Source organism: Pangasianodon hypophthalmus, chromosome 18, assembly GCF_027358585.1.
Source record: "Pangasianodon hypophthalmus isolate fPanHyp1 chromosome 18, fPanHyp1.pri, whole genome shotgun sequence".
NCBI classification, from domain to species: domain Eukaryota; kingdom Metazoa; phylum Chordata; class Actinopteri; order Siluriformes; family Pangasiidae; genus Pangasianodon; species Pangasianodon hypophthalmus.
This window is the reverse complement of record NC_069727.1, coordinates 8,965,269-8,986,762: the sequence shown is the minus strand read 5'-3', so window position 1 is coordinate 8,986,762 and position 21,494 is coordinate 8,965,269. Positions and strand designations below refer to the sequence as shown.

The 21,494-nt window shown below is 37.1% G+C and overlaps 3 protein-coding genes across 5 annotated transcripts in view; 1 reads left to right on the top strand and 2 right to left on the bottom strand.

Moving 5' to 3' along the window:
- Positions 1-382: 382 nt before the first annotated feature.
- On the bottom strand, positions 383-3,742 carry mrps10 (mitochondrial ribosomal protein S10). Its single transcript, XM_026923251.3, has 7 exons — positions 3,588-3,742; positions 3,394-3,446; positions 2,654-2,732; positions 2,403-2,542; positions 2,199-2,307; positions 1,955-2,044; positions 383-652 (listed from the first exon to the last, which is right to left on the bottom strand). The coding sequence occupies exons 1-7, from the start codon at positions 3,666-3,668 to the stop codon at positions 578-580; spliced, it is 627 nt and encodes a 208-aa protein (XP_026779052.3). The 5' UTR covers positions 3,669-3,742; the 3' UTR covers positions 383-577.
- A 1,862-nt stretch (positions 3,743-5,604) lies between these two features.
- Positions 5,605-14,055, bottom strand: LOC113532319 (CD63 antigen). The gene is made up of 9 exons (XM_026923656.3): positions 13,720-14,055; positions 13,532-13,615; positions 13,154-13,264; positions 10,506-10,580; positions 10,303-10,398; positions 8,914-9,054; positions 8,395-8,460; positions 8,216-8,299; positions 5,605-8,113 (listed from the first exon to the last, which is right to left on the bottom strand). The coding sequence occupies exons 1-9, from the start codon at positions 13,777-13,779 to the stop codon at positions 7,991-7,993; spliced, it is 840 nt and encodes a 279-aa protein (XP_026779457.3). The 5' UTR covers positions 13,780-14,055; the 3' UTR covers positions 5,605-7,990.
- Positions 14,056-20,350: 6,295 nt separating this feature from the next.
- Positions 20,351-21,494, top strand: part of LOC113532419 (leucine-rich repeat-containing G-protein coupled receptor 5) — a 31,854-nt gene continuing 30,710 nt past the window's right edge. The window contains exon 1 of one of the 3 annotated variants that reach the window (XM_034313394.2): positions 20,351-20,798. In XM_034313394.2, coding sequence (XP_034169285.1) covers positions 20,611-20,798 — 188 coding nt within the window. In that variant the 5' untranslated portion in view covers positions 20,351-20,610. Of the gene's footprint in view, positions 20,807-21,494 lie in introns of all 3 variants that reach the window. The other 2 variants (XM_026923839.3, XM_034313395.2) reach the window with 2 other exon arrangements.

The window sequence follows — 21,494 nt, the reverse complement described above, 5'->3', positions numbered from 1 at the left end:
AAATAGGTTAAAAAGATATTCTATCTATTTTTCTTTTTTTTCCTGAAATAAATGTTTAATGTTAGCAAAACTAGAAATAGGTCTTATATTTGGTTTATTGTAATCTTATAATATGAAATACTAGATAAATCTGACTATATTTTCACTTGATGTCATTTTTTGCAGTGTGCATTATGAGATACTCACCATGGTAAAGAGCAGTTATTTGAGTTAAGGACTTCCTTTCAAGTTTTTACACTTTTAAGTAACAGTCACAAATTTGTTATCTGCTCTTGTTCTTCCAGTAATTACAATAATGACAAGAACAGCCGCGAATGGCCTTTTCAATAAAAGCACCCCCCCCCCAAAAAAAACAAAAAAAACAAACCACGTTATATCTTTTTTTTTAATATATATTATTGTTTACACTTATAAATATACAGCACGAGACACATTTATGAATTAAGCTGTCATTTACACAAAATCCACATGATTTGAAATAATGTGAGGTGAGAGTCTTTTCTTCCTCCTTTCATTCAAATCCTCAAAGCTGCAATGACTATTGAATACAAAAGGCATGGAACAAAAAAGGTCCTCATTAGCTGGCTTCCTGGTGGCTCTCCTTATCCCACAAGGGTGTCTGGATATGCTCTGGAACTTTCTCTATAGCAGTCTAGAAGCAGAAATATACAATTTTTATCTTTGTCATATAGAATTTACAGAGATATCATCACAGTCATTATACCTGGATAATTTAGTTTTATACTATCTTTAGTATATGAATCATGATATAAAGGTTTGCTAACAAACCGTGAAGTCTGATGATAATGATCTATTTTTTTCAATTTAATGTATCTTTTTAAATGTATGCTTTTATTTTAAAATAATTATTTAACACTGAAAATGATGAAAAATTAAATTCTGTAAAAATGAATATTCAGTTTTTTTGAACTACAGTCTCAGTACAAAATTTTAAAATCAAATAAGGTCCTTCCAATCATTAGCAACTGTTTAAAAAAACTCATTTAGAAGGATAGTGATAAAATATTGCAATACCCGCAATGTCTCAGAAGAATGTACATTCAATTCAATTCAATTCATTTTTATTTGTATAGCGCTTTTTACAAAGGTCATTGTCTCAAAGCAGCTTTACACAAACAAAAGTAAAGTGAAGTGTGTGTGTGTGCCGTCTCTGTGTACATCACCATGTTGCACATGGTACACCTCTGGTACACATTTTTCTCAAATGGGACAGTGTTCAGTCCATCAACCACAGACAGAGGCTTACATACATCATATATTTGCTTCAGTTAAATCAATTACAAGTCCATTAAAGTTGACTGATTAATTTTTCCACATTTTTAGTGTTACAACATGGAACTGACATGGATTTAATTGGGATTCCACAGCAAGTGTGTCATGAATCTACACATTCACACACAAAAGAATTTACTCCCTAATCTAGTTTAACTGGAAAGAGGCATGGTTACAGCATCTTTATTAGTTTGCTAAAAAAGAAGTACATATTAGTTCCTTTTTGTTAATAGCTGAGCTTATTGCTTTGAGTTTATTGCTCTATTGTGCTCTCTAGTCGAATAACAGCTTTTTAATTCAACTACTGTGAACAAGATGATTTTTTTTTTTTAATTGGATTTTGGTTGGATTACAATGTTTATAGGGCTGGTCTTGGCACATGGGCATACAGCCCATGCAGACCGACACCCCCAGATTAAATGAAGTACGAGTAAAATGAAGAAATGTATAGCCTGTTTTTCCAAAATAAATACAAGCTTCTACTTCATTTTAAACAATTAATAATTCCATGTTTTTTTTTATCCAGAAACACAGCTGAATCACTCAAAAGCTCCTATGAAACAAAATTCAAAACTTGGAGCACATTCATGTAATTTATTTAAAATATTTGCCTACACAGACATGTGTATTGAATTTCTTATATTGCTTTTTAGTTAATTACCTTAGTGACCTCCATGGCCACTCCCTCGGGCAGGTTACGCTGAATGTACTCCAGATATGCGTGTGCAGTGGATCCTGTTATCCTGGCAATCTGACACACACAAGCCCTGTTCACTCAATGAACTGTATTTTATAGTTTACAACACATCCACAGTTTCAATCAAGCAAAAGCAAAATCATCAATAATAGCCTCCTATACAAATGCATACTGTACTTCCAAAGTACTGTATAACTATAACACTCACCTCGATGGATCTGTAGTGTGTCCTCATTTCATACTGGACCCTGTGTTTCTTAAAGATGTGCACTGACTTCAGAAGTGTGAGCCTCTCGATGTTCCTCGGTGGTTCAAACCTGCCACAGAACATGAGTAGAAGAAACACCACCTTGTGGTCATTGCATACAGTCAATTTATTGAAAGATATGTGTATAAACCCATAGTGACTCACACTTTAGTCAGGGTTAGGCCAAGCTCCTTGGCAGCCAAAGTTGCAAAAAACTCATAACTATCCAAAACTGCTTTATCATGACCTTTAACCAACACGGTCAGCTTCTGAAACAGTGTGTCTGGCTCGTCCGTCACTGTGATCTACAGCAGACAGGAAAAAAATGATCCAACAGCAATAACTGTCCTCTCAAGAAGAACTGGTATCCAGTCAGTTTATTAAGAAAGGTAAAAAAATGCAAGCTGTAAATGTACTTGTGACTCAGGAGAGGAGTATGATGTAGAAACATTTGCAGTGCTCACAAAGGCCACAGGAGTCACATTAATATGGCTTCTGCAATAACAAATGAGAAAAAAAAAACAATAGACAAGCAGGCTATTAATTATTATTAACGTAAAGGAGGAAAACCTCAGCTTACAGGTGTCTGTAATGATATTACTCCAACAGCTGAAAAGGAGGAGCTATAAAACACATCCAATTTTGTATTAACTCTAATCTCTAAGATTATAGTGCACAAATTAATAAGTTAGTTCTGATTCATATGGCAAGCACAAATGAATCAGTGCGCTATAGACTTTGACGCTATAGTGGCTCTCAAAGTGGGGTCCAGGAACCCATGTGAAGCATAGTCAGAGATCCATGGCTTTTAGTTACTATTATTAATATTATTGTTGTTATTATTATTATTATTAAGAAGTTACAGCTGTGGAAAGCACAACCCACCATCATTTACATTTATTACTGAGTTTTTATACTAATTAACCTGTAATGATTCAGTGAATTTAACCCAAACACACACACACACACACACACACGTCAAACTTAGTGTGTTGTTTCAGTGGAAATGAAGAAATGTTTACAGAAATAAACATCTCCATGGTTCTGACTATGACTGTGTTTAAACAAGCAGTCTCCTATCTGAAGAAGTCTGTAGTGAGAGACTCTGTGGAATTAGACAAAGCCTTAGGCGACTTGGGAATGAAATGCGACCAACCGTGATGATGCTGGAGGAGCGCGAGCTGCACACACACACCGCGGGACAGCAGCCTGAGACACAGAGCACTAGTTAGGCTCCCTACTTCACTCCACAACACACTGTCTAGGTAATGCAAGCCCGTCAGGACACACAGAAACAATTACACAACCTTACAACAGCTGTCTGAGTCATTCATTTATAACTTCACGCACCTTCAGCGAGAGTTCTTGTATCGCCTTTGACAGGAGTCCTGCACTGCAGAGTATCCGCATGGACGCCGCCATTTTCAGCATCACCGGAAGTGAAATGAGTGGAGAATAGAAAGCGCTCTCAAACACTGCCTCATCAGCGCCACCCACCGGTCTGGAGAAAACCCTGCCCACCTGTGCCTGGTCTACACCGAGCAGCTATAACCTTCAAACGTCAAAGTGGGTTTGTATTTTTTTTCTGAGTGAATTAATTTGAAATGAATACAAGTAGAACTAAAGTTAAGACACAGAATGAAGCAATAATTTAAAAAATAATAATATATAGTAAAGGGGGATGGTGGCTTAGTGTTTACTGTTGCCTCACACCTCCAGGGTTGGGGTTCAAATCCCACCTCTGCCCTGTGTGTGTGGAGTTTACATTTCTCCTTGTGCTTCAGGGGTTTCCTCTGGGTTCTCTGGTTTCCTCCACCAGTCCAAAGACATGCACTGTAGGCTGATTGGCATCTCTGTAGTGTGTGTGTGTGTGTGAGATTGTGCCCTGTGATGTGTTGGCACCCCGTCCAGGGTGTCCCCCGGCTTGTGCCCCGAGTCCCCTGGGATAGGCTCCAGGCTTCATTGTTCCCAACATTACCCTACACATACAAAGGCTACAGTACAACTTTTATATTGATCATGAAGCATTCATCAAACAAGCAAAAAAAAAAAAAAGCAAGGTTATAAACACAGAACTTTAATATTTTATACTTAATAAATTTTATGTTAAACTTAAATGGCTGCAGTATTTTCTTTAAAAAGAAGACCAGACCTCTGGAATCTGAGACATTTCATAAGATTTTTCCAATCAGCCAGGAATTCTGGGATGCATTTTTGTTAACAATGAGAACCAGATGTCCAGGTTTGAGTTTCATCTTCATCCTAAGTTATTTTAATGCTTCTGCTGAAGTCCATCTTCTATAGGAAAGAGTAGAAATATTACCTAGAATATTAGTCATTACCCTTTACCAAATAATACAGAAGGAAAATACTTTGTAGGTAAATATACAAATATGATCAGGGTAATGTTTTCATGCGATCTTGACAGTGGAATGAGTGAACTATGTGCAAATGAAATCTAAGAAATACTCCAAAAAAAAACTATTAGTGATGTCAGGGTCCTGAAGACATTTGCAGTTCAAAGTCATCATCATCATCATCATCATCATCTTCATCATCATCAAATACATAAACATTACTGTGTTCTCTGGAAAATGTTCAACAAATTCAGGATTATAGTGCTTTGACAACACCTCCTCCAGATTTGTATGAGATATCTAGCTGGTGCCCATGAGAGGATTTTTTCCACCTTCAGTGCCACTGTAAGACATCAATACTGCATATGATCCATTACTCTTGACAACTGTCCGTGATCTAAAGGCTTTTGCAGCATGAGTTTCAGTTAAGGTTCACATTAAACAACATCAGAATGGGGAAAAAATGTGATCTGTGGGACTTTAACCATGGCATGGATGTTGGTGCCAGATGGGCTGGTTTGAGTATTTCAGAAACTGCTGATGTCCTGTGATTTTCATACACACCAGTCTCTAGAGATTACACTGAATGACGTGAAGACAACAACAACAACAACCAATGAGCAGCAGTTCTGCACCTTGTTGATGAGAGAGAACAGAGGAGAATGGCCAGACTGGGTCAAGTTGTCAGGAAGGCTATGGTAACTCAAACAACTACTCTACATTCATTAGCAACATACTACCCTTATTTTTTTTCTTCTACCCCATGTTCCATGACCTCTTTGAAAATAATAAACATGTAACGTTAAAAGAAGCAGATCACCATCAAAACTGGATGAGAGATCATTAATAAATGTAAAATGTTTTGGCAAATTGCTGTGGTAGAAGATGAATAAAAGACCTTAGAAGGTACATTTTCAGGTGATAACAGTAACTTTGCTTCCTATGGATCCTAGGATAACTTCATATCCTATGATGAGCAATTGAAAACAAAAGATCTCAGTATCAATAGGTTGAATAATGAACCAGCACAACCCACATGGGTTTACTTTTTATATACTTCAGCAACTTCATATCATATGCTCTGTTTGAAAAAAAAAAAAAAAAAAGTTTTGATACATAGACAAATTGTACAGTATTATGCCCTTTGGTGCTTTTACACTGCATTTGAACAGAATTCAGTACCAGACAAAAAGCACAAAGTTTAACTCAACTCTTTATAAAAGTATTCATATATATATATGTGTGTACAGTTTAATATCAATAACATTTTTTCCCTGAAAGTCAGTAATTAAAATAGAATAGTGACAGCAGTTGTTATTTATTTCCCTTAATAGTAGCTAATGTATCTCTTAAACAGTGTCAGGAAATCAATAGTACAAAGTAGCATTTATTTAAAAACACTCTGTTTGGGACACAGGCGTTGTAATAGTAATCATAAAGGCTATTTCTACTTTACAATCTGTCCTGTTTAAACTGAACTTTTAAACAAAATAACATCAAACTTTATTTTCCTGTCCAGCTGATCCCACAGATGACATTCCTTCCAAACTTTTCCATATTTGGTAAAAGTATCCAAAATGGTCAAATAATTCAGATCTGTTCACCAGAGACCTTCATACATGTTACTTACTAGTGAATGAGCACATTTTCCATGAGTTATTAACAATCATTTTCAAATTGTGATCGAAAATATGATAAAGAAAAGATGCAGACTTGGGGAAATTAAAGCATTATATTGAGTTCTCAGAATTTCTTCTCCTTCGACCAGTTTCTTCAAACTGTTGAACATTTCACATGACCAAATCTGTAGTCTAAAATTTAATTTAAATAAGGTAGCCTCTTGCTGATAGATGAAAATAAATAAATAAATAATGTACTTTATGCCTCTATATAATATATATTATTTAATCATTAATAATGACAGAAAATAGAGAAGTTTAAAAGAATATTTTAAAGAATATCAGTAGAATATTTAGCAAAACCTTAAGCCAATGAATATATGGACCAAGTCCAATAAATGTTAGGATTTATGTTATAGTTTTATTGATATAATAATTTAACTACTTTTTGTGCCAGAAAAAAGGTTTTCTCCTGTTGTCTATAAACATGTTTTTTTTTATGAGCTGTATTTTATATGTATTTTGTAAAAGACAATGTACTGTAATAAATGAATTAATTAAATTATGTGGCTATTATTATATAAATCAGACTATATTAATAAGCAGACTGAGGAGACTATGACTATTAAAGAAAAAAAACACCCTAAATGTCTTGCATATCCAACTTTATAATTAATTCCAGATTTCAATATAGTTCAGTATTTATTTTAGAATGTAATTCTCAGTTGGCTTGATTAAAACTTCTTTAATGGATATGTTGGTCTATTTTCACTTTGGTTAACGGTTGTCTGTGTTACCCACAATGCCATTTGACTGTCTACTGATAGTGAGACTAGTGCAGCAGTGCTTTAGTCTTCTGTCTGTTCAGCTCGCTCATCTCCTCATTTGTATAAATTGCCTCAAATGGTTCAGGTAACAAGACTTCAATTTTCATGCTAATAGTGCCATCCTCCATCAAAGCCATCATGCCTGACATCTCTTTGCGAAGTACTCTTTGTATCACTAACACATCACAAATATTTCATTATAAACATATATAATGTTTATAATGAAATATTTGTTTATAATGAAATAACGTTTCCTTTAAAATGTAGGTGAATTTATTTTTTCCCCTTGTTATCATTGCTGGTTAAATAATCTTTCTATAATTATTAGTCTTGCGAACATTTAGGGCTTAGAACATTAAGCTCATGTTACTCTTATGCTAGAAGGTACAACGATGGAACTAATTATGGAAATAAAACTAGCTGCCCTGAACAATAAAACATTATTTACCAGCAATACTAATGACAACAAGTCCTTATCCGGTTATCTTTAACCTTTATGTTCTATTCTACTGTATAAGGTGACTTGTTGACAATTTGACTTAAAATGGAACAATTAAAAAATTTGAAATTTGCTTTATGTTTCTAATTAACCTTCAGAATCAATTTTAAATAGTTAAACTCATATTCTAGAGCGTATCCCTTTTCTTTTATTGCCTTTTATTTTATTGCTTTCCTCTCTGATTTGCACATTGGCCTGCTATTAGGAGGATTTCAATCATGTGAGCACATAAAAGACATATTTGGTAAAAATAAATACACATTACAACTGTACTGTCATAAAGCCAGTAGATATGAGGCATCCATTGCTAGCTAGCGAATAGAACACGAGGCTTGAATTAACCTACAGATAAGTGATACGGTACTGGAAACATATATAGAAAGACATCTTCTTGAGGTTATACAGCTTTCTCCTGATGAGGGCCCAAGATATATTAAGGATGACAATCATATCAGGCCATTTTGTGTGGCTGGAGTTCATACTTCATTCTGTCATCATCGTGTGAGATGCCTGTGACTGACGACCGTGTGTTGATATTATTCCACAGGAGCAAGGCCACAATCACAGAAGCCAGCTGATAAGAGATATAAATAAATTCAAAATTAGCACATGATTCTGCAGTTACTTAAATTCAGTACAGTTTTTTTTTCTTCCTATACTAATATACTTGTCTTACCATAATGGTTGCTAAGGTAAAAACTATTCCAAACAGTATTCTCAACGTGTTCTTCACATGACTCATTAAGATTGGGCTGCAATTCTGAGGAAGACAAGACAAAGTGAAAACTTGTGAATTCCTTCTTTTTACATATGGGGATGGAGTGAGAACCGGCCGAAGCATGTTTAATGTCTTACCATCTTATGAACATAGTGCACTGGACTCTGAACTGTCATCGGGTCAGTGCCAGCATTTTTGTTCACCTGCATAAAGAAAGCAGAGACATAGTCCTTGGTTCATCAACTGCAGTCCTGCAGACTCAAACCCTAAACAGTCTTCTAACAGTTTTCTCTACTGCTGATACATCTGATCCAATTAATTATCTAGTACTTCATAAGTTGTCAGAGAGAAATAGTCATTAATAGTCCTGAGAAAAATTAAAAACATGAAGAAGCCATTTCAAGTTTTTTAGATTCAAAATGTAAATATCTGAGGTATCTTTAGCAATCTATAACTGTAACGTTAATACATGCCTTACACATCCTGACAGTGTTAGAGTCATATATTTCCAGCCAAAATGTTGTTATACCACATATTTGTAACCTAAAAATATACAGAATGAGTCATGTCGTAGTCTCATTACATGACATTTTGGGGTCTTACTTGCCCCTACAATCTGGCATTGCTAAATTTTAATGTGCCATGTGAAATCATACCTCGCTACTTCTATAATTTTGCGCATTGACAATGACTTTTGCACATCTGGCTTGTTTGTCTGAGTAGTTTTGAGGACAGTCACATGAAGAAGGTATCTGATCTCTCCAGTCAGTGTAATGTATCAGACCACAGCACTCAGCCTGTTAACAAAAAGGGAGACAGACACTGTTACTTAAACTTTACACTGAATAAAAATGGATAAGGGTTTAATAAAGTGTTGTGTAACAGATTTGATCCAAATTAATCTCATCAGAACAGTTCGGATGAATATCTGAGACTGCAAAAGACTTCAAATATTTTTATTTAGCAGTTTTATTAGCCAAACATGTGGCAAATAAAATCAAGCAGGTACAGGTCAAGAGCTTCAGTTAATGTTCAGATCAAAAATCAGCATGGGATAAAAATGTGATCTATGTGACTTTGGCCGTGGGATGGTTGATGGTGTGCAGTGATGGTTTGAGTATTTCAGAAACTGCTGATCTCCTGGGATTTTCTTACTCAACAGTCTCTAGAGTTGAAACAGAATGGTGAAAAAAACAAAATCATCCACCAGTTCTGTGGGTGGAAATGCCTTGTTGATGAGAGAGGACAGAGGAGACTAGCCAGATGGTTTTGAGCTGACAGGTAATTCAAATAAGCACTCTTTACAACCATGGTGAGCCTTGAGGTGGATGAGTTACTGCAGCAGACGACCACATCAGGTTCCACTCCTGTCAGCCAAGAACAGGAATCTGAGGCTACAGTGGGTACAGAATCATCTAAACTGGAGAATTGAAGCTTGGAAAAACACCACTTGGTCTGCTGAATCTTAATTTCTGCTGCAACATGCACAATTCTGGGGGCAACAGCATGAATCTACATCAGTCTTCTGCTGTTGCAGCCCTTCCTCCTCAAGGTTCAGTGTGTTGTAAGTTGTGGGATGCTTTTCTGTTCACCACAGTTGTAAAGAGTGGTTACTTGAGTTACTGTAGCATTCCTGACAGCTCATGGTTTTTGTTTTTCACACCATTCTGTGTAAACTCTAGATACTGTTGTGTGTGTGTGTATGACAATCCCAGGAGATCAGAAATACTCGAACCAGCCAATGTGGCCCCACCGATGCCACAGTCAAAGTCACTGAGATTTCATTTCTCCCATTTCTGATGTTTGATGTGAACATTAACTGAAGCTCTTGACATGACTGGTTGATTGGATAATTGCATGAATGACCAAGTGTTCCTAATAAAGTGGTTAGTGAGTGTATATATTAGAAAATATCAAAATTTCACCATGTGAAGGGTTTTCCTAGACCAGCACCCATACTGTATGCTCTATTTAAACTTATGGCTTGAGTGCATTTGGCATCTTAAATTCAGATGATAAAAAGATAAAAACAACAGAAGTATTACCTCCTGTTGTAGTTTGTTGAGCTCACGATGGAAAACTTGATCAGTATTATAAAGAGATGTCATGTTTGCAAAACTCTCTTCAATTTTCTTCTCTACCTGAGTAAACAACAGCAATACTCCATGAAGATAATACGTTAAGACATGACTGCTCTTGTTGTAAAGCAGTGAACATACAGTTTTGAAATAGAGTACCAGGAGCGTACCTGTGGCTGTGCGAGTATGGCTATGATTGTCAGGGCCAAGAGGGCAATGAATTCAATAGTCATGAAAATACTGTACTGTGGAGAGATAATGAAAACACAAAAGACTATCACATGCTCTTCATTCAACATTCGGTGGTGAGCCTTTGAAAAGCAATTATGTAATTTTGTGAGTTTTTGTTTCAAAGTCATTGCTGGCAAGGATAATAAAACAGTGTTACATCAAGTGTGTTCTGACATGAATGAATATGAAATTATTATTTAGGAGAATATAGTGTATAATACCATTAAACAATTACAACATTACTAATAAGCATTGTGTTGCTTCAGACAGAAGAGAGTACGCCTCTTGTCTACTTTTAGTAATATTTGTACACCTTAACCGGCTTTAACAAATTATAATGATACAGACTATAAACTATAAACAAAACCTTTATGGTTCTCATCTAATGGATTATTTTATGATTCTACAATCCTGTGTTGATTCATTATGTTCCTGTAGTTAAATAAATACTCCAACATTAAACCTACAAACATTTTATTCAGCATTCATATTTTTTAATATGATTCTACAATTGTTTGTTTTTTTGTCAAATGTTTTTGTCACTTCCACTTCCACAGGGCATAAACGTAATATTAAAAAATGCCTTTTTTTGATTAATTTTCTATAATAGCAGCTCTGACAGTAGTGCCAGTTGTAATTCCATCTACTGGTTTATATAGGGGGTGCGATGGCTTAGTGGTTAGCGCGCCTGCCTTGCACCTCCAGGGCTGCGGGTTCGACTCCCGCCTCAGCCCTGTGTGCGTGGAGCTTGCATGTTCTCCCTGTGCTATGGGAGTTTCCTCCCCAGTCCAGAGACATGCATTATAGGCTTAGAGATTGGCATCTCTAAATTGTCCATAGTGAGTGAATGGGTGTGTGATCATGCCCTGCAATGGGTTGGCACCCCGTCCAGGGTGTCCCCTGCCCTGTGCCCCAAGTCCCCCTGGGATAGGCTCCAGGCCCCCCTCAACCCTGTGTAGGATAAGTGGTACAGAAAATGAATGGATGGTTTATATTAGTGAGCTTGTCCTAGTGCTTTATTATTTTTATACAGATACTTGTGCTCCACATAAATGATTCAAAAAACCTTGATTTTGATATGTTATGATAATGTTTTCTGTGGAGAGATGGCTACTTAGCATTTTTGGAAGTCCCCAGTGTCAGCTTTTATAGCTGACAAAGCTATATTTGTAATAGTCAGAGGTATTTTGTTTGTTTGTTTGTTTTTGTTTTATCATCTTAGAGAGAAAAAAGAGAGGCTGGTCAGGGAAAGACTCTTTATAGCTCCTGTAATGTATGTGATGACAGGTACTTATTTCATGGACATTCCACAACTTTATATGTATAAAATGTATAACATCATTCATTACTAAAGAAGAAATTGTGAGTGTTGGCAATTTGCTGTAGTGTGTAAGAGGACTAAAACAGTTTTGGTGATTATTTTCCTATAACCACACACCCTGCCATGTTTTATTCCTTACTTAATATTAAGACCTGATAGGAACACAATGTTTTTAACTCTAATGAAGTACTTATGATGTGATTATTTTACCGCTCTGCACTGATGTGCAGGGAATGTTGTGATATAATGATGTGTCTCTCTAGTGTGTGGAGCTGGTGAGAAAGCCAACAAGCTAAAACATTGTGCTTTCCTAACAAGTCAGCTAAAAACATGAAAGGAATGTCCTCATCAACTCCCTTACAATGATCCAGAGAGTGCCATATTGTGTGCCATATTGTGGCATTTTGTGGCACTACTAGAGTATTTGCAAGGACCACTTTGCTCCAGAGGACTTTGGAAAACAGCTGTGCCAGAAACCTGCTGCTGTTTGCAGAAACAGAGCTGCAGTTAAGACCTCTTAACGCTGGTTGTGTTTAATGTTTGAAGGCAAGACCTGCCATTTCTCACATCTACACCAACAAGTTTCCCATCCTCTTCTCAGGTTGGCTTCAGTACAGAAAAAGTTATGAGAAGTCTCGCCTTTAGCGTTCAGCCTCCACATGCACCAATGCTACCAATAAGGTAGCATACTCCGGTTCAAATAAATATCGATTAAGCTCATATACAAACTACTAGAATCTACTTCAGAAATATCAGACATATTTTTGATATATGACAGGAAGTGCAATATCTTATTGTGGAAACTGAAGGCCTTGAATAACCAGAGCTAGGATACTCACCGTAAAGCTGATAAAGAAATCAATATTGATTATTAATTATTAACTGTATTATTTAATTTGGGAAAAGTTTTTTGCACAAGTGCAATAAAACATTTCATAATAACTGAGAAAATAACCTTACAATGTGATATTGTTTGTGAAATAGTTTTATGCTTGAAATAGCATGCAACTACTCTTCTGAAATAAGCCCTGTGGAAGTCATCTTTGGAAAAATATACATATATATGTAATTTATTTAGGTTTAATATTAAAGCATTCCTTTAAGTGTACATTTCCATGTACCGTAAATAAATGTATACTTGGACAGACCCAAACATGGTGATCTAATATTTAAATGAGAGTATTTTCACCATTTAATGTACATACCATTTGAGCACTCATGTACTGCACATGATATTGAAAGCAAAAAGTGAAAAAACTAGCTTACCAAAAGGAGAGCTAAGACATGCTCCTGGTATGCTCCATATACTCCTAGGATGGAGAGCAGGATGGTAGCCAATCCAAATCCAATGCTGAAGAGCACACTCTGAGTCCCATCCTGAAATAAAACAGCATAAATGCAATAACACAATTTCTTGCATATCTTCATACATGCAGATACAAGGACAGAGTAGTTTTTAATCTTAGTCTTAAATACCCTTTCATTTGGCAAGACTATTTGAGAGATTCGGTATCATGTAAAAAAAGGAGTAGAAACATAAACAGTGAAATAACAGTATGAGGAACAGGGCTAAACAAGCAAACTAATAATACTGAATCTGCAAATTATTTCTGTCAGTGACGCAGCAGGTATTATTGGTCTTACTTGCCAGTAATAACCACTTATCAGTGGTTCAATCTTAAAAGTGCTTGCCACTATCCCGACCAGAAGCAAGACCACTCCTAAGAACTGAGAATAGAAAGGTAACAGAAATGAATGCACTTTCTTTTAAAAACAAATCATCTGTACAACTATCACATTAAAAAAAACTACATTGAGAGTTAGTGTCTTACCCCGAGCAGAATATTAAGAACAATGCATAGTCGTCTCATGAAGGCGCTTCCTTTAGCCATTGTGAGTAGAAGAAAAGGGCACTTGGGTTCCTGCTTCTCTTATGATAAATAAGCAGAGGTCCCACGAGTGTTTTTAATGTGGTTCTTGGCAGAGGTTACGTTGATTCAGTGTTGTTTAAAGATACCTCATCGCAATGTTTTGGTTACACTGGTGGAAAATGACCAAATTTGGAATCCAGAGAGCCTTCACTAGACTGTCAAGCAAATCTCCAGGACATTCTTGGCCACAAGAAATATGTGTTTCGATTGGACTCTCTCCACAACACTGCTACTCCGAACTCTGTTACATAAGAGAATCATGGTAGGTGGAGCTGAGATTTTTTGGGTGTGTTTCCTCACATTATCAGAAAATCCTACAAGCATGGGAGTACATAAACAAACATTTAGTGCCAGCATTAATTATCCTTTGAAAAGACACACACACACACACACACACACACAAACACACACACACACTTGTCTTATTCTCCTTGTGAGGACTTTCCACTGACATAATTATTAATGCAGCTAATGAATGTTATGTCTACGCCTAAATTTAAACCTAACCATAATGTCAGTAACCTTAAGGGAAACTTATGGCTTTTTTTTAAGCCACAGTCATAATCCTGTCACAAACAAAAAAAGCAAAACACTATTCCTTGTTTTTTTTTGTTTGTTTGTTTGTTTGTTTGTTTTTCTTTGGGACCAGCCAAATGTCCTCACAAGGTCAAAATGATCAGATATTCCTATCCTTGTCGGGACATTAGCCCTCACATCCACTTACTCCCCCACATACCCCATTGCCACATCCCCCAACCCCAAAATAAATAAAACATCCATCACAAGACACTCCATCAAAGAGTCTCTCTCTCTCTCTCTCTCTCACACACACACACACACACACACACACTCTCTCTCCTACTCTCTCTTGCTCCCTCTGTAATTGCTGTTGTGGCGTATCTCCATGAATTCTAAAGAAAAAGTAGCCCAAGCAAAATATTTTGTCATCTCATTCTGTGATGGATTGGATTGATGAATGAATAAATTTAGCAACATAATCTATTTAGTTCAGACAAATATTCTTGTGTATGATGAAGTTTTTTCATAACAATTAATGCTACATATAATCATAGTTTTTTTCTTGATAATATTTAAAGAGAGATTTTTTTTAATTATCTTGCATCAAAGTTATGACAAGTGACATTCATTAAATTAGTTTCAAGTGAGAACTGTTAGCTACAATACTTCTGTAAATTTTAAATAATTGCTTTTTAAATTCCTCAGATGCCATACTCACACACTGAAGAAGAATCCCTTTTCAGGAGCTCTGGAGCAGGTCCCGGGAACTGTCAGTAGTTAATAAAGCATTGTAAATGCAGGCAAGCTTTGTCTGAAAGAGTGTGCAGGCTTAAGATGTGATTTATAAGTGTTTAATTTAAGACCTCACAGAATTTAGATTACATATGAGCTGAAGGGTTTGTGCCAGATCGGTTCTCTCTAACTAACTAAGTGTCAGGGAGTGCTGGCTAGGAAGTGTGAGTTTATTATTGCTGGGATAAGACTTAATGAATGAGCCTGTATTTTCTATAATAGTAAGTCTTCCTAGTTGGATCATTCACTGTAATAACTGTGCAGCCCTGCATTCAATCATTAGTGAAGATACACATTAGTAAGGTACAGTTTTTCTGTGTTGCAGAATTCAGTTTTGGGCTAAAACATTGTTCTAAGAATTCTGAAATAAAATAAAAAATATATTTAAATAACCTCTTTACAGTAACCTACAGTAGTTCCCCAACTTTTACCCTTCCCCAAGTAAATACATGACTAAAACCCCACCTTTTCTGCCTCGCTTTTCCACCTACCTATATTGGATTAGATTAGATTAGAATATTATAGAATGTAGTATTATATAACAACAAGCCACATATTCCCTAAAAGTCTCCTTATCTTACAGTTGAGGCCAAAAGTTTACAAACACCTAGGTTAAAGATATTCACTCTCAGCTTTTCACACATTTCTCCACACATTTCATGTTGCCATACATTTCTTTTGGCAAGTCAACTAGGGCACGGTTCATGGTTCACATCAGATTTCAGCTTTAAATCACTATATCAGAATTCCAGTGGGTCAAAAGTTCACATACACCAAGATGACTGTCTCTTTAAACAGTCTGGGAGATTCCAGAAATTGATCTAATGACTTCTGATTTGCCAATTGTCATAATTAGGAGTTAATTGGGAGTGCACATGGGGTTGTAAAAGGGCCTACCTTTAGAGTCTTTTTGGCCTTGATACCATGGGAAAATCCAAGCAATCTAATCTTGGAACCACATAGACACTGCATGATTCAGGAAAAAGGCACAAATTAACTCCTAGGGATGAAAGAACTTTGTTGTCTTGAACACCAAGACGACAACAAAGGGACCTGTGAAGAAGTTGGAAGACTCAGGTACCAAAGTATGTACATCCACCATTAAGAGAATGGCCTGAAAGGCTGTCATATAAGGAGGAAGCTGTTACTACAAGACCAGCATAAAAAAGCCAGACTGAAATTTGCAGAAGAACACCAGCCTTTTGGAGGAGTTCATGATGATGATGAGCACTATGTATGAAGGGAAAAAAGTGAGGCTTTTAATCCAAAGAACACCTCCCCAACCATGAAGCATGGGCGTGGCAGCATCATGTAGTGGGGTGTTTTGCTGGAAAAGGGACCGGCGCACTTCAGAAAATAGATGGTATCATGAGGAAGGAGGATTCTCTAGACATACCAAAGATTAGTTTAGATTAGATTCAAATTTATTGTTGTTGTGTGGAGTACAAGTACAAAGCTAAGGAAATGCAGTTAGTATCTAACCAGAAGTGCAAAATAGCATAGCATTGAATGCCAGTGCAAGTAAAAGCAACGAGGTAGGGTGGCACTAAAGTGCAAAAGTGACACGTCCAAATGGCCTGATATATGAATTATATAACTATGCATCTTATTGTGTGCATTACATTTGAGCTTGCTATCTGTTTTATCTTATACTTATATAATAAATTATATAATATATAATTTTTTATTATTCTTTTTCATTTCGTTTTTAATTCCTTTTATTTTATTTGAAATGATCTATCATTGCATTTGTACAATGTCCTTGGGTACCGTGAAAGTCATTGGTTTCCACAGATGTGATGCTTTGTATTTTTTTTCATTCAAAAGTTGACAAATTTGCAAACTTGATACTACTCTATTTACCTTTAACACTTGCCGAGGCCCACTGAGCCATGAAATAAATTTTTACAATTGTATTATTATATAACAACAAGGCTTACATGGCCATGGCCTGAACGTCTATCATACAAGGAGGAAGCTGTTACTACAAGACCAGCATAAAAAGCCAGACTGACGTTTGCATAAGAACACCAGCCTTTTGGTGGAGTATTCTCTCATCAGAAGGAATGATCCATTGTTCATAATCATCAGCACTATGTATGGAGGGAAAAAAGTGAGGCTTTTAATCCAAAGAACACCTTCCCAACCTTGAAGCATGGGAAATACCAAAGCAACACCTCAAGACATCAGCCACAAAGATAAAAGTCTCCCAGCATGACAATGATCCTAAACATACCTCCAAAGTTGTAACAAAATGCTTAAAGACAATAAAGTGAAAGTATTGGAGAAACCATTACAAAGCCCTGACCACTGAAAATTTGTGGACTGAAGTGAAAAAGTGTGTCTGAGCAAGGTGGCCCACAGATCTGACTGAGATACACCAGTTCTGTCAGGAGGAATGAGCAAAAATTCCAGCAAAGTATTGTCAGAAGCTTGTGGACACTAGCCTAGGTGTATGGCAAATTTTGGCCTCAACTGTATATATTGTGACAAAAAACTTTTAAGTATGCAGGGGCTTCTAAGACTTCTAAGACGCATGGCATTGCTACAAAGGCCCAACTATATACCAATTTTCTCAGAAGTCAGCAGGGGGCAGAAAAACACAAGTGAGTCATGTAGGGTAGTTGTACTGTGAGATAAAAGCCAAGCTCAGAAAACTCACTGGGGTACTGGAGGTTGTGTTGAGCAGGAGAGCGCAGTAAACATGGATAGCTGTTTCTGCAGCACACACCAATGTACCAATACTAATCCTCAGAAATATGCATAAACATGGGAATGCTAAGAATAGAAATAAATCTGTTGCACTGGGAGCTGTACTGTGAGCTGCACTAGATTGTTCATTTTTGGTCTAGGTTCTCTGGTATATTTTTGGTGCAATTTAAGTGTAAAAGACACATTGTTTGCTAGATTGGCTAGATTGTCAATTCAACTGCACCGTGCTGGCATTAGTCATTCTTCTGTTATCAAAGTTTGTGCTGAGATATGTATTCAACAAATTCAACAACATCTGGCCTCCAGGCCATGCACAAAATAAACTAAATGGTGGAGATAGTTATCAAAATGTTGATATATCACTAGAAATATGTTGGACTGATTTTTTTTTTTCAGTGTTGCATGAAATAGTTCCTTATGTGATTGCACTGAGGTTTCCAAAGCCTTTTGAAGGATATAAGTTATGACTGAGGCAAAATTATTCATATTTAACTTGAAATTGTAATTTGAGATTGAGTTGATGGGGAGTGGCGTTTGTCAATAAGTAGGCCATTGCTGATCATTGAATATATTGGTCTATGTTTCCTGACAAACTTCTTATACATACAACACAAAGTGTAAGAGTAGTGTCGTTTGGATGGTTAAGGGTTCTTTGTCTCCTAAAGGGGTTCTACTCTGCTGTAGGGTTCTACATTGACCCTTAAGAGGGACAAGCCGTAGAACGTAGGCTTTGATCAAGACCTAGATTACCTATATTTAAACTTTATCTTTAGTGTAACCTAGTTTATAGACTCAGGTAATTCTATAGTTAAACCATTTAATAGAGTCTAGTGCTGTTAATCACATTTTTTAAAATTATTTTATGAACTGATCAAACAGTAGGCTCATTATTCACATGTGTACAGTAATATTGTGGAGTAGCAGCTCATCCATAGGGGGATACGTATCAGTAGTTGTATAATCGCTAATCTCCAAAACCACCATACGACTGAAATTCTGTTGAAATTCTAATTACCTCTTTTGATTGACTATTGATAAAAAAAATTGCTATCTAACAGATATTAGTTGATGTTCCATTGATTTGCTCATCTTTCTTGATGTTGCACAATCATGGGGCAAGACGCTCACTGCCTCATTTATCTCCATAGAGTTATTATTCCACCTAGTGGTCAAAAATTGGAACTGCAACAAGCCCTAATAGTGCATTTGATGTTTTTGGAGAAATCTCTCTGCCCCATGCTCTAGGGAGGAACAGCAGACAGGACAGTTATTGACAGGGTTGCCAAGGTCACAGTTTTTATGCCAAAATGGCCTAGTAGAAGAACACCATGTGGTTGACAAGATCTTGTTTAATAACAGACAATCAGAATTAAATCTAACACATTTCTGCAAACAAAGGCAAAGTGTTAGTGCAGAGAGTGGGTCTGTGATGTACAGAACCAATTCTGTTGTACGATATATTGCAAAGATTGGCGTGGATATGAAGATATGAAGTGGATCATGTACATACATCAGAATTGCGTGTGCACCACGATGACCTTGTTTCCCACACAGAGACTGAGAAAATAAAGAAAAACGTGTCTCCCTTTTTCAATGTCCCAATGATATTTTTGGGCTACCAGTGATTTTATTTGGGATAATTTAAGGTCTTCTTTGTGGGTTTTGGTATGTAGTTGGGCTGGAAATTTCCTGAAACCTGGCAACCCTGGTTAATGACTTTAGCTCTTCAGTGTGCACCGCAACAGAACTATATGGACAAAAGCATGTGGACACCTGACCATCACACCCATATAATGTGTCCATTCCAAAACCATGAGCATTAGCATGGAGGTGGTCCCCCTTTTGCTGTTATAATAAGCTCCACTCTTCGGGGAAGGCTTTCCACTAGATTTTGGAGCGTGGCTGTGGGGATTTGTGATCATTCAGCTACAAGAGCATTAGTGAAGTCAGTCACTGATGTTGGGTGAGGAGGTCTGGAGTGCAGTCTTTGTGCACAGGGGCATTGTCATGCTGGAACAGGTTTGGGCCTCTTAGCTCCAGTGAAGGGAAATTGTAATTCTACAGCATACAAAGACATTCTATTCAAGTGTGTGTTTCCAACTTTGTGGCAACAGTTTGGGGAAGAACCACATATGGGTGTGATGGTCAGGTGTCCACATACTTTTGGCCATATAGTGTACATCTATAACTGCTCCAGTTAAGCTGCTAGACTGTATGTTGTCCACTCTCAGCTGCCTATTATGGGGTTACTTTGCAGTTATTTAATTTTGTTTTAGGCTGCTTGTCGTTGTTAATGTTGGTCTGTCCCACTAAAATCTATGGTCATGATGTGATGCTGTTATTGTGGATATTTACTGGAGCTTAAGAGTTTTTTCTTCTTGCACTTCCCACTAATCCAATGTTTGTGTCATTGAGGTTTGATTAAACCCGTTCAACATAAACAGACTAATCCCTCTATCTCCAAACATAACCGTTCATAACTTTTCAGCACGAGCTGACGGACTGAATTTGACTCCGCGCTCGCGACCGACTCACACACAAGGTAGGCCGACAAAGTGACGTCAGGCGCACGAAACACACCCTAGACGGTGAGGCAGAGATTCTCTGAGGATAAATAGCAGCCTGAAGTCGGAGTACCTGTGTTTCCAAACCGCCCATGCGCGCGAATGTTTATAATACTAATCGCCCTGCTCTGCGACGCTGCAAACGTTTTTTTTCTCCTCTGACGTGTGTAAACGCGAGCCGCTGCGTTCTCGTGCCGTGAAGGTGATGTTGTCGCGTGCGTGTTTAATCCACTGGCTCGTGCTGCAGCTGTGGTGCTGTGGGTCGCGCGCGCGAACGGGCGGCTGTCCGGTCCAGTGTACCTGCGAGCAGGATGGTGTGTATGTGAGAGTGGAGTGTGCCGACCGAGGACTCACCTCACTGCCGGAGTCTCTCAGCGTTTACACCAGTTACCTGTAAGTGTGTAAGTCTTTACAGCGTTTATCTCTAACTGTGTGAGTCATTACACCATTCATCTCTAACTGTGTGAGTCATTACACCATTTATCTCTAACTGTGTAAGCCATTACACCATTCATCTCTAACTGTGTAAGTCATTACACCATTTATCTCTAACTGTGTAAGCCATTACACCATTCATCTCTAACTGTGTAAGTCTTTACACCATTTATCTCTAACTGTGTAAGCCTTTACACCATTCATCTCTAACTGTGTAAGTCTTTACAACATTTATCTCTAACTGTGTAAGTCTTTACACCATTCATCTCTAACTGTGTAAGCCTTTACAGCGTTTATCTCTAACTGTGTAAGTCTTTACACCATTTATCTCTAACTGTGTAAGTCTTTACACCATTCATCTCTAACTGTGTAAGTCATTACACCATTCATCTCTAACTGTGTAAGTCATTACACCATTCATCTCTAACTGTGTAAGCCTTTACAGCGTTTATCTCTAACTGTGTAAGTCTTTACACCATTCATCTCTAACTGTGTAAGTCATTACACCATTTATCTCTAACTGTGTAAGCCTTTACACCATTTATCTCTAACTGTGTAAGTCTTTACACCATTCATCTCTAACTGTGTAAGTCATTACACCATTTATCTCTAACTGTGTAAGTCTTTACACCATTCATCTCTAACTGTGTAAGT